The sequence below is a fragment of the Chrysemys picta genome, chromosome 7 (genome assembly GCF_011386835.1).
Source record: "Chrysemys picta bellii isolate R12L10 chromosome 7, ASM1138683v2, whole genome shotgun sequence".
NCBI classification, from domain to species: Eukaryota; Metazoa; Chordata; order Testudines; family Emydidae; genus Chrysemys; species Chrysemys picta.
Window position 1 is genome coordinate 1,162,669 of NC_088797.1, and position 24,927 is coordinate 1,187,595.

At 63.0% G+C, this 24,927-nt stretch overlaps 2 protein-coding genes across 8 annotated transcripts in view; both read left to right on the top strand.

Moving 5' to 3' along the window:
- The first annotated feature begins 290 nt into the window (after positions 1-290).
- On the top strand, positions 291-6,272 carry LOC135972821 (uncharacterized). Its single transcript, XM_065552786.1, has one exon. It carries the CDS (start codon positions 1,055-1,057, stop codon positions 5,954-5,956), a length of 4,902 nt encoding a protein of 1,633 aa, XP_065408858.1. The 5' UTR covers positions 291-1,054; the 3' UTR covers positions 5,957-6,272.
- Positions 6,273-8,365: 2,093 nt separating this feature from the next.
- USP19 (ubiquitin specific peptidase 19) overlaps positions 8,366-24,927 on the top strand; it is a 32,958-nt gene continuing 16,396 nt past the window's right edge. For 2 of the 7 annotated variants that reach the window (XM_024109938.3, XM_042844214.2), the window contains exons 1-11: positions 11,858-12,135; positions 15,780-15,908; positions 16,910-17,043; positions 17,353-17,727; positions 18,623-18,872; positions 19,171-19,327; positions 19,426-19,497; positions 20,047-20,162; positions 20,508-20,722; positions 22,635-22,836; positions 22,922-23,055. In XM_024109938.3, coding sequence (XP_023965706.2) covers positions 11,994-12,135; positions 15,780-15,908; positions 16,910-17,043; positions 17,353-17,727; positions 18,623-18,872; positions 19,171-19,327; positions 19,426-19,497; positions 20,047-20,162; positions 20,508-20,722; positions 22,635-22,836; positions 22,922-23,055 — 1,926 coding nt within the window. In that variant the 5' untranslated portion in view covers positions 11,858-11,993. Of the gene's footprint in view, positions 8,515-11,857; positions 12,136-15,779; positions 15,909-16,909; positions 17,044-17,352; positions 17,728-18,622; positions 18,873-19,170; positions 19,328-19,425; positions 19,498-20,046; positions 20,163-20,507; positions 20,723-22,634; positions 22,837-22,921; positions 23,056-24,927 lie in introns of those variants that run through there. The other 5 variants (XM_008173336.4, XM_065552867.1, XM_008173334.4 and 2 more) reach the window with 4 other exon arrangements.

The window sequence follows — 24,927 nt, forward strand, 5'->3', positions numbered from 1 at the left end:
GGTCTTTGTTACTGTCCGACAGTACTGCGGATCCTGTGACCCCTGTCAGAGGGGGAGGAAGGCCTGGGACAAGGGGAAAACAGCTTTAGGACCCTTGCCCAGCATAGAGGAGCCTTTCCGGAGGGTGGCCAAGGTAAAAAGGGCGGCTCTGAACCAAGAGAGCCCAAAGCACAGACCTCCAGACTGGAGCGCTGGGAGAAGACCACAGCCCAGTTGGAGCCCCAGAGGTATGGGGGTGGGAAAAGGGCACAGGCCGTATAAACCTTCCCACATGCGAACTGCGAGTGCCATCTGTGACGGAGCAGGGAGCAGGGCAGATTTGACCTGGGAATGTTGCAGGGGGGTTGCAGTGGGGATGTGGGACTTCCCTTGAAGGGAGCTACCTGAGCTGTAACCTGAGCCAGGAACGGGGGTGGGGAGAATTAACACCTTCTGCCCGGGAGACTGAACAAAGGAGAGGAGCAGCGGGAGGGGCTGGGAGTTTAGTTTCGGTTGGGGCTGGGTGGTGCAACGCAGGGAACCCCAAGCTGGGGTCTAAGCTCCCTGAACCTCCCAGAGGGACCTAATTGAGGGGGGTCTGGTCGTACCTACACGCTCTGCTTGAGACTGTGTTCCTGTCCTTGAATAAACCTTCTGCTTTACTGGCTGGCTGAGAGTCGCAGTGAATCTCGGGAAGAGGGGTGCAGGGCCCTAACTCCCCCACAATCCGCAACAACTGGTGGCAGCGGCGGGATCTACTGCACCCCGTGGACGGCGCTTCCTGCAGTAAGTGACTGGGGAGCAGTAAAACGAAGGGGGATTGACGGGGACCAGGCCTGCTGAAGAGTGGGAGAGAGACGGTTATTACCCCTGGGAGTGTGTGACCAGCGAGAAGGACTTTTGCAGTAACAGGGTCCCCCGGGGGGATCGCAGCGAGTGGTCCCAGGGGCGGAGGAGTCTGCAGCTCGACCCTGGCAGAGAGGCGGTGACCTCGAGAAGGGCTGGCACACTAGGGGTCCCCCTGGGAACTGTGGGGAGCTGTGAGCACACAGGCCGGTGAGTGGCCAGCAGGAAGATGTATGCCAAGCGGCTTAAGAGCGACCTGGTGGAGCTGTGCAAGCAGAGGCAGCTGCGCATTGGGAGGCTCACCAAAGAACAGCTCATTGCCCAGCTGGAGGCGGAAGATCGCGCGAATGAACTGATCCCTGTGTCTCAGGGAAGCAGCCTGGCAAATGCAGCGCAGGCACCAGTGTCTGTCCCAGCTGGGAGTGGTCAGCCGGCTGCTGAGGGCTTCCCGAGACCCCTCCTTCCTATGCCTAGGGGAAGGGTGGGGAGGAGCCCAGCAAATACCGAAGGCGCCGTGATCCCCCCGGCCAGCAGGGGGTCCCCCCGGCGAAGCCCGCCGGCCAGCAGAGGAGCCTCCCGGCGACGTTCGGCATCCGGGGAGCGGAATTGGCTGGAATGGGAGAAAGAGCTAAAACTGAGGGAGCTGGAGGATCGTGAACAACAGAGACAGCATGAAGAGAGACAGCGTCAGCATGAACGGGAGGAGAAAGAGAGACAGCATCAGCATGAACGGGAGGAGAATGAGAGACAGAGACAGGAGAATGAGAGACAGAGACAGGAGAATGAGAGACAGCATCAGCGCGAACTGGAACTGGCGAGACTGAGGGGCAGCGAACCCCCGGCTGCGGTGAGTGATGGGGGACCCAGGACTGCACGGAGCTTTGATAAGTGCATCATGGCCCCATACAAGGAGGGGGAGGACATGGATGACTTCCTGGAGGCCTTTGAGACGGCCTGCGAGCTGCACCGGGTGGATCCCGCGGACAGACTCCGGGTCCTTACCCCCTTACTGGACCCCAAATCCGTGGCATTGTACCGCCAACTGGGAGAGGCAGAGAAAGGGGACTACGAACTATTCAAAAGGGCCCTGCTACGAGAGTTTGGGCTGACTCCTGAGATGTACCGGGAAAGGTTCCGGGGTCAAGATAAAACCCCTGAGATCTCATATTTGCAACTAGCCGTCCGCATGGAAAGATACGCCAGCAAGTGGGCTGGTGGGGCCCAGACGAAGGAGGACCTGATTAAACTGCTGGTACTGGAGCAACTGTATGAGCGGTGCCCATCCGACCTGAGGCTGTGGTTGGTGGACAGAAAGCCAGAGAACCCGCGACACGCCGGGCAGCTGGCTGATGAGTTTGTAAAGAGCCGGTCAGGGGGTGGCAGGGAGGAGCCCCAAAGGAACAGGCCCGCCGCGATGCAGAGAGAGAGTCACCCTGGGACCTCCCAAAGGGGGAATATGGGGAATCCCCTCCCACGGGGAAGGCCCAGCATCAGGGACAACCGACCGGCTCGAGGGGACCCACGGGACCTGAGCTGCTATTACTGCGGCCGAAGAGGCCACGTTCGGGCCCAGTGCCCCAAGCTCAAGGACAGACTGAGCAGACCGAACCCGCACCGGGTTAACTTGGTAGAGGCCCAGACGGACGAGGGGCAGGCTTCCCACGCAAGAGGGGCTGGCAGCTTATCAACTGCTCAAGAGAGAGAAGGGCCCCCGGCCAGCTTCTCTGGGGGGCCAGATGCTCCGGATTCAAAGTTCTCCGTTTACAGGGTTGGCGCGGGGCTGTCCCTGCGGAGCGAGTGCCTTGTTCCCCTGGAGGTGGATGGGAAGAAAGTTTATGGATACTGGGACACGGGCGCAGAGGTGACACTGGCCCGGCCCGAGGTGGTGGCCCCAGATCGGGTGGTGCCCAACACCTTCCTGACCCTGACCGGGGTGGGCGGGACCCCATTCAAGGTTCCCGTAGCGAGGGTACACCTGAAATGGGGGGCCAAGGAGGGCCCCAAGGACGTGGGAGTGCACCACCATTTGCCCACTGAGGTGTTGATGGGGGGGGACCTAGAGGACTGGCCAAGCAGCCCCCAGACCGCCTTAGTCGTGACCCGTAGCCAGAGCCGGCGAGGGGCACTACGCCCTGACCTCGGGAAGGATGTCCCACCGGAGGCACCGAACCCTTCCCGGGTGGGGAGGGAACACCCAAGGACAGGCCGCGGGGTGGCTGGGGCTTCCGACCCAGCCGACGAGAGGGAGCAGGTCCCCATCCCTTCCTCAGCCGCCGAGTTCCAGGCCGAGTTGCAGAAGGACCCCTCCCTGCGGAAGCTAAGGGGCCTGGCTGACCTCAGTGTGGGACAGACCATGAGGAGAGGATGCAAGGAGAGGTTCCTGTGGGAGAAGGGGTTCCTCTACCGAGAGTGGGCTCCCCCGGGGGAAGTGGAGTCGTGGGGGATCAGGAGGCAGCTGGTGGTTCCCCAGAAGTTTCGCCACAAGCTACTGTACCTGGCCCATGACATCCCTCTCGCAGGGCACCAGGGGATCCGGCGCACCAGGCAGAGGCTGCTACAGAACTTTTACTGGCCCGGGGTCTTCACCAACGTCCGGCAGTACTGCCGATCCTGTGACCCCTGCCAGAGGGTGGGGAAGGCCCGGGACAAGGGGAAGGCAGCATTGAGACCTTTGCCCATCATAGAGGAGCCTTTCCAGAAGGTGGCCATGGACATAGTGGGACCTCTCAGCAAGACGACCCGGTCTGGGAAGAAATACATCCTGGTGGTGGTAGATTTCGCCACCCGCTACCCCGAGGCAGTGCCCTTATCGTCCATTGAAGCAGACACTGTGGCGGATGCGCTGCTGACCATTTTCAGCCGAGTGGGGTTCCCCAAGGAAGTCTTGACGGACCAAGGGTCCAACTTCATGTCGGCCCTACTCCGGTGCTTGTGGGAGAGATGTGGGGTCCGGCACAACTGGGCCTCAGCATATCACCCCCAATCCAACGGGCTGGTGGAGAGGTTCAATGGGACGCTAAAAATGATGCTGAAAACATTTATGAATCAGCACCCGCAGGACTGGGACAAGTACTTACCTCACCTGCTGTTTGCGTACAGGGAGGTACCCCAGGAGTCTACCGGGTTTTCGCCTTTCGAACTGCTATATGGAAGGCGGGTAAGGGGGCCCCTCGACCTGATGAGAGACGAATGGGAGGGGAAGGCCACTCCTGACGGAGAGTCGGTGGTGGAGTATGTCCTGACCTTCCGGGAACGACTTGCCGAGCTCATGGGCCTGGCCAGGGAGAATCTGGCCAGAGCCCAGAGGAAGCAGAAGGTCTGGTATGACCGCACAGCACGGGCCCGCGCCTTCGCCACTGGGGATCAGGTGATGGTCCTCATCCCCGTGAGGAAAAACAAACTCCAGGCCGCCTGGGAAGGGCCCTTCAAGGTTGTCAAGCAACTAAACGAGGTAAACTATGTGGTGGAGCTGTCGAACCGGGCACACCACCACCGGGTGTACCATGTGAATATGATGAAGCCATATTATGACAGGGGGAATATGGTGTTGGCCGTGTGTGGACAGTGGGAGGGGCAGGGAGATGACCCTTTAGTAGATCTATTCCCTGGGACAAGAGTTGGCTTCCCCCTGGAAGCAATTCCCCTCTCTGATCGGCTAACCCCTGCCCAGCGAGCTGAGATCGGAGGGGTGCTGCATCTGTACCAGCAGCTGTTTTCCAACCAGCCTGGACGCACTAATCTGACTGTCCACCGGGTGCAGACAGGATCGCACCCACCTATAAAATGCTCCCCCTTCCGAGCCACAGGGAAAACTGCTCAGGACCTGGAAAGAGAGGTCAATGACATGCTGGCTTTGGGGGTGATCCAGCCGTCTTCCAGCCCTTGGGCCTCGCCGGTGGTGCTGGTCCCCAAAAAGGACGGGTCGATCCGGTTCTGTGTGGACTATCGGAAGCTCAATGCCATCACTGTAGCCGATGCCTACCCCATGCCCAGGCCGGACGAGCTCCTAGACAAGCTGGGAGGTGCTCGGTACCTTACCACCATGGATCTTACAAAGGGCTATTGGCAAGTGCCGCTGGATGCAGATGCCAGGCTGAAATCGGCCTTTGTCACCCCTCTGGGGCTCTATGAGTTCCTGACCCTGCCCTTCGGCCTCAAGGGAGCGCCGGCCACCTTCCAGCGCCTGGTGGATCAGCTACTGAGGGGGATGGAGAGTTTTGCCGTGGCGTATATCGATGACATCTGTGTCTTTAGCCAGACCTGGGAGGACCACATATCCCAGGTTAGACAAGTGCTGGACCGACTCCAGAAGGCTGGGCTGACCGTAAAACCGGAGAAGTGCAAGGTGGGGATGGCTGAGGTATCCTACCTAGGCCACCGGGTGGGAAGCGGCTGCCTAAAGCCGGAACCAGCCAAAGTGGAGGTGATCAGAGACTGGCCCGCTCCTCAAACCAAAAAGCAGGTCCAAGCCTTTATTGGGATGGCAGGGTACTATCGGAGGTTCGTGCCCCACTTTAGCGCCATAGCCGCCCCCATCACTGAGCTGTGCAAGAAGGGGAAGCCAGACAAAGTGGTCTGGACCGAGGAGTGCCAGGAGGCTCTCCGGGCGCTGAAGGAGGCTCTGGTCAGTGGCCCAGTTCTGGCAAACCCAGACTTTGACAAGCCCTTTATGGTGTTCACCGACGCCTCAGACACAGGACTGGGGGCGGTGTTAATGCAGGAGGATGAAAAGGGGGAGAGACACCCCATCGTGTACCTGAGCAAGAAGTTACTACCCCGGGAGCAGAACTACGCGGCCATCGAGAAGGAATGCCTGGCCATGGTGTGGGCCCTCAAGAAACTAGAGCCATATCTCTTTGGGCGTCACTTCACCGTGCACACCGACCACTCTCCCCTGACCTGGCTGCACCAGATGAAAGGAGCCAACGCCAAGCTCCTGAGATGGAGCCTGCTCCTGCAGGATTATGACATGGACGTGGTCCATGTGAAGGGACGTGACAACCTGATAGCGGACGCGTTGTCCCGGAGAGGGAGCCCTGAACTTCCCCAGGTCACTGGTCAGAGTGACCCCGCTCAGTTCAGTCTCGAAGGGGGGAGAGATGTGACGGAGCAGGGAGCAGGGCAGATTTGACCTGGGAATGTTGCAGGGGGGTTGCAGTGGGGATGTGGGACTTCCCTTGAAGGGAGCTACCTGAGCTGTAACCTGAGCCAGGAACGGGGGTGGGGAGAATTAACACCTTCTGCCCGGGAGACTGAACAAAGGAGAGGAGCAGCGGGAGGGGCTGGGAGTTTAGTTTCGGTTGGGGCTGGGTGGTGCAACGCAGGGAACCCCAAGCTGGGGTCTAAGCTCCCTGAACCTCCCAGAGGGACCTAATTGAGGGGGGTCTGGTCGTACCTACACGCTCTGCTTGAGACTGTGTTCCTGTCCTTGAATAAACCTTCTGCTTTACTGGCTGGCTGAGAGTCGCAGTGAATCTCGGGAAGAGGGGTGCAGGGCCCTAACTCCCCCACAATCCGCAACACCATCAAGCACCCCAACCTAAGGGGGGGCGTGAAACTGGAGGGGCCTGGTGTAATTCTCACCAAGGAATGGGAGGGATGCGGGGGCATCCATGGGAACGGGGGTAGGTTCGAACTTCCCCGGGTCACTGGCTAAAGTGACCCTGCTCAGTTCGGTCTCGAAGGGGGGAGAGATGTGACGAACTGGGCCTGTTCTCACTGTGGTCTGTGAATGCTGACAGGGGAGTGTGCTGGGATAGTCTGCATTGGAGGATGGGATCGGCCCGGGGGCGCATTCCTGGGAGTGTAACATGAGAACCCAGGAAGGGGTTGAAGGCCAGGTGACTCCTTAGCCCGGGAAACTGGACAAAGGCTGTGGGAGGGGTCGCTGAAGGCAGTGTGCTGGAAGCGAGCTGGAGAGATGGCTGGGAGACAGAGATGGCTCTGACCCCCCCGAAGGGGGGGCGGGCTGGGATGCCCTGGGACCCCAAGCTGGACTTAACCGAGGGGGTCCTGTTGTCTGTGCCTGCAAGACCTGTCTTGGACTGTATTCCTGTCATCCAAATAAACCTTCTGCTTGACTGGCTGGCTGAGAGTCATGGTGAATCGCAGGAAGCCGGGGGTGCAGGGCCCTGAGTCCCCCAATACTCCGTGACAAGGGGTTCAGTGCTCCGGGACCACTCTGGGGTCTGAGCTGTACTTGCCCAGAGCCCTTTTATCGGCAGACTCCGCCTGCCTGGCTCCTCCCAGTACGTGCTGCCGACTGCCAGGCCCTGCGCTCGAGTGGCTGGCGCTTGGGCTGTGGGCACAGGGCAGGGAGCAGCATGCCCGGCCCTGAACACCAGCTGTCTGCTGCAAGGGCCCAGGACGCAGGGATTTTCCAGCAGGAATTCTTGTGCCGCCCGCTGTCCTTGGGCTCCAGGGCACGACCCCAGCTGGGCTCGGGAAGGAGTCTTGCCCCTTAGACAGGGTGGGACTTTCGCACCTCTCTCTGCAGCCTCAGGCAGTGGCTGCTGTAGCCGAGTGGGGATGGTCCATCAGGTGGTTCCGGGTCTGTGGGTCAGGGAGTCATTGCCTGGGCTTTCAACCAGCTGACCTGCAGCGTGCTGGCCCCTCCAGCCCCGCCCTTCCACGAGGCCAGGCCCCATAGCCTGGCCGACACCTGGACAGAGCCTGCAGGTGCCAGCCCTCCCCGGTTCTCCCAGGGCCCACCAGTGCGTTCACCGCCATCAGCCTGCCGCACAGGGCTTTCCCCTGGTCAGGAGCATTCAGTGGGTCACCTGTGATCCCCCAGGCAGCATGGGAAGGGTCTGCCGAAGGCAGAGCCAGAGCAGAGCGAACCCAGGCCCAAGTTGCCCAGCTCTGCTGCGCCCCACATCCTCTCGCTCTCTGTGGGGACCTGTTCTATCCCTGCAGTGAGGCTGGGACGGGCTGGTCCTGTGCCCTCTGCGCCCTACAGGGCATTGGCTGTCCCGTCGTGCAGCGGTAACGTCCCGGCCGGCGGGGCCTCCACATTCCCCACTGGCACGGACTCCAGCCGCAGCCGCTTTCCAACTCTGCCAGGCGCCGGCCCAGGGACACGCAGCGCGGAGCTGGACACAGTGCCCAGGGAAACTGAGGCACACCCCCACCCCCTGCTACAGCCGGAGCTCTGGCTGAACACACCGCGCTGGGCTGTAGCCGGGGGCTGGAGAGCCAGATGGCCCAGCCGGCCGGCCCCACGGGCTGGGGACAGGGGGGGGCAGGGCAGGCTCCCAGGGTGTCAGAGCGAGAACAGCGGGTCTCCCCTGGCGCTGCCCAGCTGCTGCCAGTGCAAAGGAGCTGCACCCCCTCCCCCCGCAGGCCCCCTCGGGCCCCGCCCCCCGGGCCCAGCTCGGAGCCACCCCACGGGCCCCGCCCCCCCCGACCCCGCTCGGAGCCACCCCACGGGCCCCGCCCCCGCATGGCATCGCCCCCGCTGTAGTCATGGGGACGGCGCTGTCACCGTGATGATGTCACAGGAACTTTATTATGATGGCGTCACTTCCGGGGCTGACCCCGCTGTCGTCATGTCACCCCGCTCCCCTGTCACGTGGAGCCGAGACCCGGCTTCCGGAAGTGCGTCACGGGCTCGGGCCTGTCTCCTGCTGAGTCCGCCCGCGCGGAACTTCGGCTCGAAACAAAACAACCTGCGGAGCCGCCGGGCGGGGGGTGAGCGCGGGGGGGGCCCGGACAGTGCTGCGGGGGGGGGGCCGGTCTCCGCGGGGGGGGCGGGGCAGTGCTGCGGGGGGGGGCCGGGCAGTGCTGCGGGGGGGGCGAGTCTCCGCGGGGGGGTGGGCAGTGCTGCGGGGGGGGGCGAGTCTCCGCGGGGGGGTGGGCAGTGCTGCGGGGGGGGGCGAGTCTCCGCGGGGGGGTGGGCAGTGCTGCGGGGGGGGGCGAGTCTCCGCGGGGGGGTGGGCAGTGCTGCGGGGGGGGCGAGTCTCCGCGGGGGGGTGGGCAGTGCTGCGGGGGGGGCGAGTCTCCGCGGGGGGGGGGCAGTGCTGGGGGGGGAGGTGTCCGCGGGGGGGGGCAGTGCTGCGGCGGGGGGGTGAGTCTCCGGTGGGGGGGGGCAGTGCTGGGAGAGTTGTGTTGCCCCCGAAGGGCTCCCCTCCCCACCCCCTGGCGCTGCTCCGGTCTCCGGCCCTGGCAGCCGCTGAGCTGGGCCCCGCTCCTGCGCCCGGGTCTGGCCCGTCTCGGAGCCTGTTCCGGCCCCAGCGCAGCCGATTAGACGGGGGCGGCCTGGCTGCCTGCCTGGAGCCTTGGTCCCCGCGCTCGCCTGTCAGGGCTTTGCTCGGGGTCCAGACGTGGCTGGCAAGGGGCACAGGGGTGGTGCGGACACCCCAACAGCGCGTGTGGCTGCGCCCTTACGGGGAGCTGCCTGTTCCTCCGGTTGTACCAATAGTGCCTGTGCTTGAAGCGCCGAGGAAAGCAGGAGCCCCTGGGCCCGGCTCTGGGCCATCTGCAGCGGTGCCAGAAGCAGGACGCAGAGCCAGCGGGCTTTGCCCACCCGCGAGGGTAACCTCCTTGGCTCTAATCGCAACAGGCAGCAGCCAGCAGTCAGTGGAGAGAGGAGAGCAAAAGTGATTGGCAAGGGGAGGAGCAGCCTTCTTGGCTACGTCCAAATCCAGACCTGGGAGGAGCGGCGGGAGGTGGGGACTGAGGAACACGGCATGGCAGGCTGTCTGGGCCCGAGGGCATTAGGTCAGAGCAGTCAGGCAGCCCCCTGCGGGCTGAACAAGTCCGAAGCAGTGGGGGGCCTAGAGGGGTCTTAGTTGGAGAGTTCTGTCAGCTACAGCCAACTGAAGAGCAAGGCCTGTGTCCCCAAGGGGTGCGGTGCCTGCTGTGACCTGGGGGAGCCCGTGTCCGCAGGCGGGGGCATGGCGTTCTGGTGGCGGAGTCATAGAAGAGATCTATTGGCTCACCTAGTCCTTCCCTCTTCCCTGGTGCTCCCCACAGCTCATTCTCCAGGGCTTTCTTGGGTCCAGCTTGAAGGGACTTGGATGTGGGGCTTTCAGCTACTGCTAGGAGGCAATTCCAGTCTGAGCTTCCTACCTCATAGGTGTGTCTAAGGCACTTATCCCTACGGTCCATAAATGCCAGTGTACAGAAATGGAGCAAAGGGGGCTGGCAGGAGGGGAATGCAACGGACTGGCCACTTGGCTGGGACCCAATCCTGCTCCTTCTGGATTTTTCACATGCAGACCTTGGCCACACGAGGAAAACTGCCAAAACCCACTGCTGAGCCCAGCGCTAGGTGCTGTAGTGTAGACGGGCCTTGTTCAGAGCGGTTCCAGCTGCCATGGGGTTGCAGTGGGACTCCCAGCATTGCTACCTGCCGGAACCACGTGCAAACTCCCTCTCAGGCAGCCGGGTTTGAGTGTTAAAGTGACCTGTGCAGGCACTGCCTGGAGGCAGTATCTTCTGGCCGGGAGCGGCTTGGGCATGGACCTGGCAGTGCACCTCACTCCACCATTAGCTGCCCAGTTCTGCATCCCTTCCTCTCCCTGGGTCAGGGCTTCTGAAGATGGCCGAAGTCTGTGCCTGGGCAGCGGGGAGGGTGGGGGTGTCCTTGGGTTAGAGCCGGGGAGGAGCGCCGTTTGGCAATGTGTGGCGGTGTCACGTGGAGTCAGCACTTGGTGGCCTAGGCATTTCTAGAGCACGAGTGCCCCGGTCACTAGCTGGACAGTGGGAAGCCTGCAGCCTTTTTGTATTTACCGCCGAGATTGGGCTCCCTGAGAGGGCTGTGTACATGTGTGTAACTGGCCTGGCAGGCGTGTGTGCCAGGAGTGACCAGCAGCTCGCTGCTCCATTGGCGGTGGCAGCTGTTCTCAGGGGCTGCTGCTCTCCCCCCTGGGCATTGGAGCTGAACCTGCTCCCAACAGCCTGTCCCTGGAGTGGGCCTGTGCTCAGGGAAGGAGAGTGAAAGTGAAACCAGGGTCTGGCGGCCAGAGCCCGGAGAGCCAGGGTGACCTCAGCCAAGTACAGACGGTGGGCAGGGAGTCTGCTGCCCGGAGTGGGCTGTGTACGCTGGCCGAGGTGTCTCGTCAGCTCACCCAGTCGCTGCTCACTGCCGTAACTAAGCAGGGTGTGCCTGGGGTGGGCAGGCTCTCTGTGCATGGGCTTCAGAAGGGGCGAAAGAGACTGGCTCTTGCTGGAGCGACTGGCTTCCATCCGGCCCAGGAGCAGAACGATTCCTTCCTTCCTTCGCTGTTTTCAGGCATCAGCCCCCAGTACTTGTGGAGCCAGTTTAATTTTAAATGGCCACTCCTGCCGCCATGGCCATGTGCCAGGCGGGGCCGCTAAGCCCCCATGGGAGTACTGAAGTAACAGCGCTCACCTCCGGAGACAACTGAGCGCCTAGCCGGCGCTCTGGCAGGCTTCTCTGGGGACCATTATTCCCATGGGGGGCCAGGCAGCGTTACGCCTGCTCCCCGGGCTTGACAGACTTTGCACACCCGTGCAGCAGATCCCACTAGCTCCTCTCAGGAGCACTGACAGGCCCACGTTCTCTGGCATCAAGCAGCTGGGTTAGACTTTGTTACTCGGGGTCTGAAGAGCATGGGGCATTTTGTACATCCGAGCCTTGGTGAGGATAAGCCATCCTCTGGCCAGCCTGCTTGCATTGCCCTGGGCAGGCGTCACCGCTGACTGTCTGTATCGCTCTGCCCAGCCCAGGCAGCCCTGTCGCTTCGGGGGCAGGTAAAACCCCCACCCGGGGGTGGGTAAAGTCGGCAGGGGGTCCTGCTCTCCATTGGTGGTGATGCCCTGAGAGCCTAGCCTGGAATGCGACTTTTTCAGCACCTCTGAGTCAGCTGGAAGTCAGCTCCTGGGTTCTTGGAGCCAGGCCAGGCACTCTGGCACGCTGTTCTGGGGCGTACCCTGGAATCCTTTAGGCCTAGCTGGGCTTTAAGGTCACAGGGCCTCTGTCATGAGCCTGACTCAGAACCTGTTGCCCAGGCCCTTCTCTGGCTAGCCCCACTGCCACATCCGCTCACGTGTGCGCTCGTCTCCCTAGGTCACTTGTTCCTTGCCAGAGAGTTTGCCCACAGAGAGTCGCCAAGATAGCTGGGCCAGGAAGAAAGCGTCGAACCCCTGACCCAGACTCCATCCCTGACCCCGGCGGGCCCTTTGTCTCATCCAAACGGCCGAAAATGTCCAGCAGCGCCAGTGCCCCAGGCCAGAGGAGAGCGTCCCGGGGGCTGGAGGATGCAACCAACAAGAAGAAGCAGAAGGACCGAGCCAACCAGGAGAGCAAGGAAGGCGAGAGACCCCCTGGCAGCGACCCTAAGAAAGGTAGGGCCCGGGGTGCGGCTGTCCCACTGCTCCACCTCTCCGCTCTCCCTGCAGCCGTCTGCTGTAGGATAAGCAAATTCGACTAAGCGCTTCCACTCGCCCATGTAACATGCTCCTCTGGGCACAAGTCTCTGAATCCTTCATCTGCTTTTCCAGCTGCCACTTGGTGCCATGTGTGAGCGCAGCTGGAACCTGTCTCTGAGCGAGCCAACCCCCTGAGGCTTGGAGCTGGGCCTTGCCTTGGCCGCCCCTCTTGTAGCAGCAGATACCCTAGGGATTGCCTTCGGGGGGGCGAACTGCTTACCTGCTTGGGCTGCGTCGGAAGCAGGCTTAGCTTCCCCTCACCTGCACTGAGTGTTGCTACGGGATCCAGTCAGGTGAGGCCAGGCGCTCTGCTGGGAGGTGACTCGCTCCATGCTGGGTCAGACCCGGGGCCTGTCTAGCCCGGGATCGCCTGCGCTGACCCCGCACCCCCAATGCAGCGTACCTACAGTATGGGAAGGAAAGCGGACTGGCTCTCCTGGAATAGCTCCCTGTGTAGACAAGCCCTAAGGCTGCCAAATGTCCAAGAATCTGCAGCTGCACCGAGTGCAGGCCCACCGGTACTGGCCAGAAACAGCAGAGCAGTCGAGTGCGCGGAGCAGCCAGCCTGGCTCCTCTGCAGGGGACACGCTGACGTGGCACTTCAGGTCTGGGCCTGGTGGGTTATGGTGCGTTGTTCCCGCGGTGCAGCCGCGCTGGGATTCGCACAGTAAATCACTGGGATAACCCCTCCTGCCAAAGCCACGCGGGGGGCGGCAGGGAGCTCTGCCCCGTGGGAATCCTCCTCCTCTCCCCGGTATTGCCTAGAGCTGTGCTGGCAGCTGTGCGCCCCAGGGGACCCCTCGCCCAGGCAGTGTGTGTGCATCCTCTCCTTGGCCTTTCCCAATGCCAGCAAATACCCTCCTCTAGTACCGAGGGCCTGGGTGGGCCAGACTTACCGGCGTCCCAGCATGCCCTGAGCATGTGGCACAAGCGGTTTGGTGGTGGTGCAGCATTCGCTCGGACTGAGCAATGGGTCGCTCGTTACCATGGCGGTAGTTCTCTCCCCCAGCTCCATCGCAACCAGGCTGAGATCACCAATGGGGATCCCCGTATCCCTTCCCCGGAATGTCTATGGTTCCTCAGCAGCCGGTGTGCTTTCTGTGCTGCACCGCACTGCGTGTCCAGCAACTTCACTGGAGCTGGGGCCCCCCATGCGTCAGCGGGGCCTACAGGACTTGCACCTCTCTGAATGGAGAGCTCCTTCTCCTCACCCCTGCAGGGGCCTGGCACAGCAAGGGGCTGTGACTGTCACAGACAGGGTCCCAAGGTGGCTGGAGCGTCATCTTAGAAGCACTCTCAGTCCGGGGTGTGCTGGGGAAGCTCTCTCTGAAATCACTGGGGCGGGCTAGCGGCTGGCTTGCTGGGGTCTCCAGAGGGAATGGGGGATGCTCACAATTCCCTGCCCCATTTGCTAGCTGTCTTGGCCCTGGAAGCAAAACTAACATCCCCGCTGAGCTTGGCACGGCTAGAACGCACCCTGGGTCACTTGGACGCTGCGCCCCATCAGACCTCTGAGTGCAGCAGGGCCCTGCGGGGAGCAGTGAGGGCTGCAGGTGACCGTACAGGGTGGGGGGGCAGGCACTGACACGGGGGCCATGGAGGAAAGTCAGCGAGCAGGCGCTCAGCATGCCATGCGGTGTCCGAAGTGGGGAATGTTCAGTGGAGCAGGGAGTTGAACGGCAGTGGTGAGACCACCACTCGAATACTGTCCATTGCTGGGTCCAGGCTTGGAAAGGGCTGTTTCATCAGCGGTTCGGAGGCGAGCTGGTTGAAGGAGTGAGAAAGCTGCCTTGCAGGGCGAGTTAGAGGGCAGCCCTTCAGAGAAGACGTGCTCAGAGTCTGTGCCTAGGTGGGAAGAGTCAGCAGTGTGGCCTTGTTGCCAAGAAGGCTAACGGCATTTTGACCTGCATTAGTAGGAGCATTGCCAGCAGATCGAGGGACGTGATCGTTCCCCTTTATTCGACATTGGTGAGGCCTCATCTGGAGTACTGTGTCCAGTTTTGGGCCCCACACCACAAGAAGGATGTTGATAAATTGGAGAGAGTCCAGCGGAGGGCAACAAAAATGATTAGTTTCAGAGTAGCAGCCGTGTTAGTCTGTATCCGCAAAAAGAACAGGAGTACTTGCGGCACCTTAGAGACTAATAAATTTATTAGAGCATAAGCTTTCGTGGATATGCACCCGAAGAAGTGGGCTGTAGTCCACGAAAGCTTATGCTCTAATAAATCTGTTAGTCTCTAAGGTGCCACAAGTACTCCTGTTCTTTTTCCGTGGACTACAGCCCACTTCTTTGGATGCATATAGAGTGGAATAAATATTGAGGAGATATATATACACACATACAGAGAGCATGAACAGGTGGGAGTTGTCTTACCAACTCTGAGAGGCCAATTAAGTAAGAGAAAAAAAACTTTTGAAGTGATAATCAAGCTAGCCCAGTACAGACAGTTTGATAAGAAGTGTGAGAGTACTTACAAGGGGAGATAGATTCAATGTCTGTAATGGCTCAGCCATTTCCAGTCCTTATTCAATCCTGAGTTGATTGTGTCTAGTTTGCATATCAATTCCAGCTCAGCAGTCTCTCTTTGGAGTCTGTTTTTGAAGTTTTTCTGTTGTAATATAGCCACCCGCAGGTCTGTCACTGAATGACCAGACAGGTTAAAGTGTTCTCCCACTGGTTTTTGAGTATTATGATTCCTGAGTCAGATTTGTGTCCATTAATTCTTTTGCGTAGACACTGTCCAGTTTGGCCAATGTTCCTGACCCAGGAACCTATCCTTGTAACAAACCCCGATGCCAACTCTGTCCACATATCTATTCAAGTGACATCATCATAGGATCTAATCACATCAGCCATACCATCAGGGGCTCGTTCACCTGCACATCTACCAATGTGCTATATGCCATCATGTGCCAGCAATGCCCCTCTGCCATGTACATTGGTGTTCCTGGGTCAGCCCTGGTACCAGTGTCGAGCTGCAGACTGATCCTGTGTGCGGCTGCTCCCCCGGCAGGAGTGCGCTAGCTCCCTTGCCTGGTCTCGGCTCCGGGAGCTCAGGCCCCTGCCCTCGCAGGTCCTGCTCCAGCGCTGCCCCGCTCTGCTCTAGCTGGGCTCCTGTGCAGGGACACCAGCAGGCCTGGCTCAGCTGTGACAGTCACACACAGAGCCTGCGGGAGCCGGGCAGACCTGCTGTACCGCGCTCTCCGGCACAGCCCCCGGCCCGGCCCTCCTGGGGAGCGAGCGCTGTGCAGCTGGCATGCGCCCGCCTGGGACTGCTAATCAGGGGCTCAGAGCCACCTCCAGCTGCAGTGCGAGCCCGCCTGGGCACCGCGCCGCTACGAGACAGAGCAGCTCGCTCGGGGCGCTGTGCCCCTGGGGCGGGGCCGTAGCCACTCTGCCTGGCCCTGTGCCCCTGGGGCTTCCCAGCTGCGCCCGTTCTCGCCCCCTTCCCCAGGGGCTCCCACTAACCCCTTCCTGGAGCGTGCTGAGTGCCTCTTTGCTCCCCGGAGCCAGAGCTGCCGTTTGGGCCGGGAGTGACGCTGTCCCTCTGCTGTTGCAGACCTGCTGCTGGACTGGAAGCAGAACGCTGACGAGGTCATTGTGAAGCTGAACTTGGGCAGCGGGGCCCTGAAGTTGGAGGAGGTGGATGCTGCGTTCACAGACACCGACTGCGTGGTCAGGCTGCCAGGTAACAGCCGCTCCAGGCAGGCTCATGGCTGGCGCCTGGAGACAGGCGCGCGGAACGCCCCGTCACCGACTCACGTGGCTGCGCTGGGCCCGTGTCCTCCGCTCACCAGAGCACGCAGTACCAAGCAGGGCAAAAGGGGTGGGGGGCAAGAAGAAAGCCCTAGATAGCCTAGGTAACCCAGAGCAGTGTGTGGAGCTGGGCCACGTACTCTGTGCTCCCTGCAGACCCAACCCCTCTGGCCTGCCCCGGAGCCACCAGCCTAGAGGGTGCCGCTGGGAACAGCTAGCTGGAGCGCACTGACGGGAGAGGCAGCTCTCAGCAGAGCCCTTCTGTAGCCACGCGGGTTGGGTCGGGGCCTAATGGAGACTAGTTCCCGGTACCTGCCCGGCCTGTCGGGGGCCCCCTCTCTGCACAGGAGACGACAGACCCTCTAGGCTAGTCCCAAACAAAGAGCTGAACCCTTGAGCGGGTCTGGGGCCCCTCCCCGCGCGTCCCCAGCCAGAAAGGAAGCAGCTGAACAGAGGGAGGTTTGGGGTCTGATCCCGAAGGGAAGAGTGGTGCTGGGCTTAGCAGCAGGCTGGCGGCGAATGGTGAGTTGTAGGCCCCTCAGAGGCAGGGAAGCACGTTGCGGAGCGTGACCAGAGGCGGCATACGGCACTGTCGGAAGATGGTGCGGCCCAGCGGCTGGAATTCCCCCCCATGCGTGGCAGTGGCAGACGCTGTCAGGGCTGCGGGGGAGCCGGCAACGTGGAGATGGACTGTCGGGGTGAGAGCCACGCAGCCCCTCTGCAAAGGCAGCGCTGGGCCGGCCGGCGGCAAAGGGGAGCCGACTCGCTGCTGCAGCACCTTTGGCAGAGTCCCCGGCAGGAGGCGCTGAAGGCCTGAGCTCTGTCCGGAGCCCCCTTTGGAGGCCCGGGGCCCCGCTGAGCAGAGTCCCTTCGCGCTGCAGCAGCGCCTTCCTGTGCCTGCCCCAGCTGTGAGGGCCCCGTTTGTGCCCACAGATGGCCGCCAGTGGAGCGGGCAGTTCTACGGGGAGATTGAGAGCTCCTGCAGCAAAGTCCAGGGCAAGAAGGGCAACTTCCTGCAGCTGGTGCTTCAGAAGAAGATCCCCCTGCACACCTGGGCTTCGCTCCTGGTAAGGCCGCGGCAGGCCCGGGCCACGCCCCCCCGAACCCGCGGCAGGGCCCGCTGGACGTGAGGGGAGAGGGAGCTGAGCTCCCTGGGGCTGGGGAGAGGAGGGTGGGCACTGCCAGCGTCTGAGCGTCCCGCTGGACGGAGGGCCTGGCTGCCGCTGCCTTGGCCCGGGGCGGTGGGAGGCTAGCCATGCCTCTGCCAATGGCATGGAGCTGCTCGCGGGGTCCGTGCCCACGGCTGGGGGAGGGCCCCGTTCGGCCCAGGGCCCCGGCTGCACAGCCGTCCCAACGGGCCCCGTTACCTTTCCCAGAAGAAGCGGAAGGACGGATCCAAGGAGCTAGCCAAGGGGGCCATGAGCCAGAACGGGAAGGAGCAGCCCCTGCCTGCACAGGCCGCCCCCGAGGAGCCGGCGAGGAGCAAGCGGGAGTTCCCGAACTCGAAGCGAGCTCCAGGGAGGGGCGAGGCCCCAGAAGGGAAGAGCCCGGCCAGCCCCAGGCTGCAAAGCGGGCCCAGCGCCAAGCGGGCCGGGTACCTCAAGGTGGCTCTGATGGAGGAGGAGCCAAATACCGGGGTCCCTGGGGGCTTGGAGCCTGGCAAGGGACCCAGCGGGAGAGGGGGCAGCCGGCAGAACGGCCGAGCAGCCCACGGCGATGCTGCCACGGACCTGACCCCGCCTCTGGTGAAGGTAAGCGGGGGGCACTGGGGAGCCTGCTGCCCCCATCACAGGCGTTGTCCTGCCCCATCCCCTCTCCCGGGGTCGGGAACCCCTCGTTCAGGGTGAGGCCGGGGGTCCCAGTCTCCCAGTGGTGCTCCTTGGAGCCCCCCTGCAGGCTGGGCTGGGGCGTGGAAGCGGGCAGGCCCGGCCCTGCCACAGCCTCAGGATGTTGGGCTGCTCGCTTGAGCCCCCAGCTCAGGTTCTCCGTCTGGGCCGAGGCAGGCGCCCTGGGGTGGGGGCTGTGAGGGGCTGGATCACAGCAGTCTGTCGGCTGGCTGGCTTACCAGGCTCGCACCCTGGGGTGGGGGCCGTGAGGGGCTGGATCACAGCAGTCTGTCGGCTGGCTGGCTTACCAGGCTCGCACCCTGGGGTGGGGGCCGTGAGGGGCTGGATCACAGCAGTCTGTCGGCTGGGTGGCTTACCAGGCTCGCACCCTGGGGTGGGGGCCGTGAGGGGCTGGATCACAGCAGTCTGTCGGCTGGCTGGCTTACCAGGCTCGCACCCTGGGGCTGAGGAACTCCAGAGCCCAGCATCCACCTGGCTCTGGTCTCTGGGCAGAGGGAAGGTGCCTGCGCAGCAGGAGCAGAACTCCTCCCCCGCTCCTGGCGCAGCACTCCGGCCCTTGGCAGTTGTGTGGGTAGGAGCCCTGGAGCTCAGCCCAGGGTCCCTTCTGCGCCCCAGGAAACCCTGCGCGGGGGGGCAGGGCAGGTGGGGAACGGAGGGGGCTCCCCTCGCTTGGCAGGGGCTAGGGCCGAGCTGGGAGCCTGGCCATTCAGGGCCATAGAGCAGAGCTATGGCTGGAGGGGGGCCGGCCCCAGCTCCGGGGGGACCCCCCATGTCTCACCTTCCCCCTCTGCACGTGAAGGCCGAAGAGCTGCAGAAGGAGCCCGTGCTTGTGGGGATGCAGCCGCTTGCTGCCCCTTCGGAGAGCTTTCCCCAGCACATGGCGCCCTGCCTGGAGAAGAGACCCCTGCAGCCGGCCGCCTCCCAGTGCCCGCCAGCCCTTGGTGATGGCCCCGAGGCCACCCTGGCCCCCACCTCTCCTCCGCTGGGCAGAGACGCTGAGAAGAGAGACTGGTCCAAAGAGGATGTTGCCCTGGAAGCAGCAGCAGATGGTAAGTGTAGAGGGGGAGGGAACCAGAGCACTAGGCCGTGGCTCGCCGGGCCCCTCCGGTTATCGGGAGCCTGCTCTGTTTCCTTGCCGGCCGGCGGCGTGGGAACTAAGGGCGCCTGGCTCCCTGGGGGGCGGTGCTGCCGTCCCAGCGAACGGGAGCCTGGGCCCAGAGCAGCCCACAGAGCTGACTCAGGCAGGCTCCTGTCTGAGTCCTGGGGCCTGTCTGCCTGCGGCGCTGGTGGCGGGGGGCTCCCAGGGCACAGCCGCCTCGCGCCCCACCTGGCCTTGTCCTGTCCTAGAGCCAGAGCCCATCGTGAGCCTGAGCTTGGTGAAGAACGACTCCTACGAGAAGGGGAGTGATTCAGTGGTGGTGCACGTCTACGTGAAGGAGATCCACAGGGAGACCTCCAAGGTGCTGTTCCGGGAGCAGGACTTCACGCTGGTGTTCCGGACCAGGTACTGCCGAGCGCCGGGCCTGGCCGCGCCCTGCGGGGGCTGCAGCATGCCAGGTGCTCCCCCACGTGCCCTCTGATCGCCTTCTCCTCTCCTTGCAGTGACGTCAACTTCCTGCGACTGCACCCCAGCTGCGGCCCCCACACGGTGTTTAGGTGGCAGGTGAAACTCAGGTACCAGGCGCTGGCCCCGCAGTACCCTGCTGCTCCTGGTCTCCTCCAGCCAGGCACAGATCGGCCTCGTGCAGGAGCACAGGGCTGGGACGGGACTCCTGTGGTCCATCCCCACTGCCCCTGGCCTTGTGCAAGCAATGCCCCTTTGGGCGTCAAGGGGCGGAGAGCTCCTGCCCCGGATGGCACTGCGCAAGGCAGCTCCGTCTGCGCTGATCCGAAGCGGGGCCGGTAGGGCAGACAGCGCCCGGCTGGCTGTACGTGCTGCCCTCCGCCGAGGTGCAAGCTGCCTGGCGTGCGCTCCCAGGGTGGGGAGCCAGGGGACCAGGCAGAGCCTAGACCATGCTGGACACAACATACCAGACCCCCCACCCCTTCGACGCACGGGGCTGGGCGAATCAGTGGTGGTGTTGCGCTGGCAGGAGGCTGGCCCAGCCCAGAGCGCCTCCGCGCTGCCGACCCCCTACCCTGCAAGAGGTCCCAGCTGCATCGGAGCCCAGCGAGGGCCCTGCCTCATGTCTGCCAGCCCTGAGCCTGCTCTCCTGTCCCCAGGAACCTCATTGAGCCGGATCAGTGCACGTACAACTTCACTGTCTCCCGCATCAACATCTGCCTGAAGAAACGCCACAGCCAGCGCTGGGGGGGGCTGGAAGCCCCAGCTGCACGAGGTCTGCTCCTTGGCTTCCCCTCGCCTTAGCTCTACGCATGCCCCCCGCCCAGGGGGAGCTCAGTTCCCGTCTCTGATAGGGGAGGGCAGACGTTGCCCACGTACAGCGCAGGCTGGGGGAGGGAGCTTGGGTATGGGGCCAGGGGAGCCTGGGGGTCCTGCAGGCTTTGGGAGCGGGGCCCGCGCGTGGGGGGGTGGCCTGCAGGCTTTGGGGGCGGAGGAGCTCGGGCGTGGGAGGGCCCTGCCGGCTTTGGGGGCGGGGGAGAGCTTGGGGATGGGAGCGTGAGCTGCTCTGCCCATGCCCACACCGCTGCTAACCGCAAGCCCACCTGTCCCCCTTTTTAAGGTGCAGTGGGTGGTGCGAAGGTTGCCATGCCAACAGCCCCTACCCCTCTGGATAAGAGCCAGCCGGGCAGTAACCAGCACCCCCTGTCCAGTAAGGAGGAGGTTCGGGCAGGGGAGAAGGAGAAGCCCAGAGCAGAGGACGGTGGCTTGGAGGGCGTCACGGCCCGGACGGCCACAGAGCACGTCACAGTGAAGCAGGAACCGCATGTCCCCTCGGTGAGCACTTTCACGCTGGCGTGAGCAGGCGGGATTTGCGAGGGCCCAGACACCAGAGTGATGCATTCAGCCCCTTCACTGCCAGCGCTCAGGGGAGGGCACAGCTCCCGGCACCTGCAGACCCTCCCACAGCACCTTCCGCTCTGGGAGAGGCAGCACTTCGCTCGGAAAGGAATTGTTCCTGCCTGCAAGGCGCTGTGGGGGCAGGGCGCTGGCTGTGGGGGGAGCTGCCAGCAGGGGGCGCTGTGGGGACAGGGCAGGGAGCTGGCTGTGGGGGGAGCTGCCAGCAGGGGGCACTGTGGGGGCGGGGCAGGGAGCTGGCTGTGGGGGGAGCTGCCAGCAGGGGGCACTGTGGGGGCGGGGCAGGGAGCTGGCTGTGGGGGGAGCTGCCAGCAGGGGGCGCTGTGGGAGCGGGGCAGGGCGCTGGCTGTGGGGGGAGCTCCCAGCAGGGGGCGCTGTGGGGGTGGGGCAGGGCGCTGGCTGTGGGGGGAGCTGCCAGCAGGAGGTGCTGTGGGGGCAGTGCAGGGTGCTGGCTGTGGGGGGAGCTGCCAGCAGGGGGCGCTGTGGGGGTGGGGCAGGGCGCTGGCTGTAGGGGGAGCTCCCAGCAGGGGGCGCTGTGGGGGCGGGGCAGGGCGCTGGCTGTAGGGGGAGCTCCCAGCAGGGGGCGCTGTGGGGGTGGGGCAGGGCGCTGGCTGTGGGGGGAGCTCCCAGCAGGGGGTGCTGTGGGGGCAGGGTGCTGGCTGTGGGGGGAACTGCCAGCAGGGGGCGCTGTGGGGGCGGTGCAGGGTGCTGGCTGTGGGGGGAGCTGCCAGCAGGAGGTGCTGTGGGGGCGGGGCAGGGCGCTGGCTGGGGGAGCTGCCAGCAGGGGGCGCTGTGGGGGCGGGGCAGGGTGCTGGCTGTGGGAGGAGCTGCCAGCAGGGGGCGCTGTGGGGGCTGGGTGTGGGGGGAGCTGCCAACAGGGGGCGCTGTGGGGGTGGGGCAGGGCGCTGGCTGTGGGGGGAGCTCCCAGCAGGGGGTGCTGTGGGGGCAGGGTGCTGGCTGTGGGGGGAACTGCCAGCAGGGGGCGCTGTGGGGGCGGTGCAGGGTGCTGGCTGTGGGGGGAGCTGCCAGCAGGAGGTGCTGTGGGGGCGGGGCAGGGCGCTGGCTGTTGGGGGAGCTGCCAGCAGGGGGCGCTGTGGGGGCGGGGCAGGGCGCTGGCTGTTGGGGGAGCTGCCAGCAGGGGGCGCTGTGGGGGCGGGGCAGGGTGCTGGCTGTGGGAGGAGCTGCCAGCAGGGGGCGCTGTGGGGGCTGGGTGTGGGGGGAGCTGCCAGCAGGGGGCGCTGTGGGGGTGGGGCAGGGCGCTGGCTGTGGGGGGAGCTCCCAGCAGGGGGTGCTGTGGGGGCAGGGTGCTGGCTGTGGGGGGAACTGCCAGCAGGGGGCGCTGTGGGGGTGGGGCAGGGCGCTGGCTGTGGGGGGAGCTCCCAGCAGGGGGCGCTGTGGGGGTGGGGCAGGGCGCTGGGGGTGGGGGGAACTCCCAGCAGGGGGCACTGTGGGGATGGGGCAGGGCGCTGGCTGTGGGGGGAGCTCCCAGCAGGGGCGCTGTGGGGGTGGGGCAGGGCACTGGCTGTAGGGGGAGCTCCCAGCAGGGGGCGCTGTGGGGGCGGGGCAGAGCACTGGCTGTGGGGGGGCTCCCAGTAGGGGATGCTGTGGGGGCGGGGCCGGGCGCTGGCTGTGGGGGGGAGCTCCCAGCAGGGGGCGCTGGGGGGGGGCAGGGCGCTGGTTGGGGGGGGAGCTCCCAGCAGGGGGCGCTGGGGGGGCGGAGCAGGACGCTGGCTGTGGGAGGAGCTCCCAACTGCTCCGGCCTGCCCCAGCCGAGCTCCTTGCAGCGAGGGGCCCCGCTCAGACCTGTCCCTCTCTCCCTCGGCCATGGCAGCCCAAGCCGATGTGCATGGTGCCGCCAATGACGCACAGCCCGGTGAGCAGCGAGAGCGTGGAGGAGGACGAGGAGGAGGAGGAGAAGAAGAAGGTGTGTCTGCCGGGCTTCACGGGGCTGGTGAATCTGGGGAACACCTGCTTCATGAACAGCGTCATTCAGTCCTTGTCCAACACGCGGGAGCTGCGGGACTATTTCCACGGTGAGTGGGGGGCGGTGGCTCTGCCCTGAGGCTGGGGTGCTGCTGTGAGGGACCCGGCTCACCCTGTCCTGCGTGTCTCCTGCAGATCGCTCCTTCGAGGCTGAGATCAACTACACCAACCCGCTGGGCACGGGAGGGCGCCTGGCCATCGGCTTCGCTGTGCTCCTGCGGGCGCTCTGGAAGGGCACCCACCACGCCTTCCAGCCCTCCAAGCTGAAGGTGAGGAGGGAGCCCCAGGCTTGGTGGGGTCACAGCATAGTGCCAGTTCAGAGGGGCTCCCGGGAAATGGACCGTCAGACTAGCTGGGGTTCCCTCTTTGTGGTGGGGGCCGGTTTGGCGGCTGAGGGCAGTAATAGATGGAGAATGCTGCAAGGCCATGCGAAAAGGCAGGGCTCCAACTCTCTGTAGCTGGGGAGTCTACGGGAGGGTGTTCCCCAGTGGGGCCTGCTGGGAACGGTTCTTGGCCCTTCGCCAGGTAACATTTTTATCGGTGACCTGCAAGAAAACCTCAAATCATCACGGATGAAGTTTGCCGATGGCCCGAAAATTGGGGGAGTGATACGTAATGCAGAGGGCAGGTGTAACGATGCAGTTCTGGCGGGACCCAACTGAGAGTGCCAATTCAGGACAAATCGCTTAAAACAGGGCAGTTACAGCCCTAGGCTGGGGTTTTTCTACCTCTAAGGCAAACCAAACCAGCCAGACAAAGAGGACTTTGGTCTCACCCCACTGGCTAACCACAAGTCACACAAGCAATTCCCTCAGACACTCCAGTTTCCCAGTATCCCCACCAGTGCCACTTGTTATGGGGACAAATGGTTATGAAAACCAATACCCCATAAAAGAAAAAAGGTTCTCCTGATCCCAAAGGATCAAGCCCCAGACCCGGGTCAATATACAAATCAGATCTTACCCACAAATCACGCTGTTACCAATCCTTTAGAATCTAAAATCTAAAAGTTTATTCATAAAAGGAAAAAAGATAGAGATGAGAGCTAGAATTGGTTAAATGGAATCAATTACATACAGTAATGGCACAGTTCTTGGTTCAGGCTTGTAGCAGTGATGAAATAAACTGCAGGTTCAAAATCGAGTCTCTGGAACATCCCTAGCTGGGATGGGTCCTCAGTCCCTTGTTCAGAGCTTCTGTTTGTAACAAAGTCTCTCCAGAGGTAAGAAGCAGGATTGAAGACAAGGTGGAGATCAGGCATCAGCCTTTTATAGTCTTTTCCAGGTGTAAGAACACCTCTTTGTTCTTACTGTGGAAAATTACAGCAAAATGGAGTCTGGAGTCACATGGGCCAGTCCCTGCATACTTTGCTGAGTTACAAGGCGTATTTGCCTTCTCTCCATGGGTCAATTGTATAGCTGATGGTCCTTAATGGGCCATCAAGCAGGTTAGGCAGAGCTAACACCAGTTTGTCTGGGATGTCACCCAGCAGCATAGCATAAGTTTGAAATACAGTGTAGAGCCAATATTCATAAGTTCAACTACAAAATTGGTACACACATATAGACAGCATAATCATAACCAGCAAACCATAACCTTGTCTTAGACACCTCATTTGACCCCCTTTATTCAAGATTTGGTGCCACTGCAGGACCTTGGTTGCAACCATGTTCTATATGGTCCCAGTTCAAATCAATAACGTGACAGCAGGTCAGTGCTCCAAAGCGATCTGGGTCGCTTGGTAAACGGGGCACAAGCAAACGACAGGTTTTAATACAGCTAAACGTAAATGTCTCCAGCTGGGAACAGTGTCGGCCACTGGGGGCTCTGTCCCGGGAAACCGCGACTCTGCAAAGGACTTGGGGTCATGGGGGACAATCAGCTTTACGTGAGCTCCCCCGTGACCCTGTGGCCAATAGAGCTAATGCGTCCTGGGCTGTGTAACTAAGGGAACCTCGAGCTGGAGTAGGGGGAGGTTCTGTTACCTCTGGACTTGGCCTGGGTGTGACCGCTGTGGGAATCCTGGGTCCAGGTCTGTGCCCGCAATGCCAGGAGGACGTTGATAAATGGCAGAGGGCTCAGAGCAGAGCCAGGAGATGATGAAAGGGTTAGAACCTGCCTTGCAGTCACAGGGGCGAGGG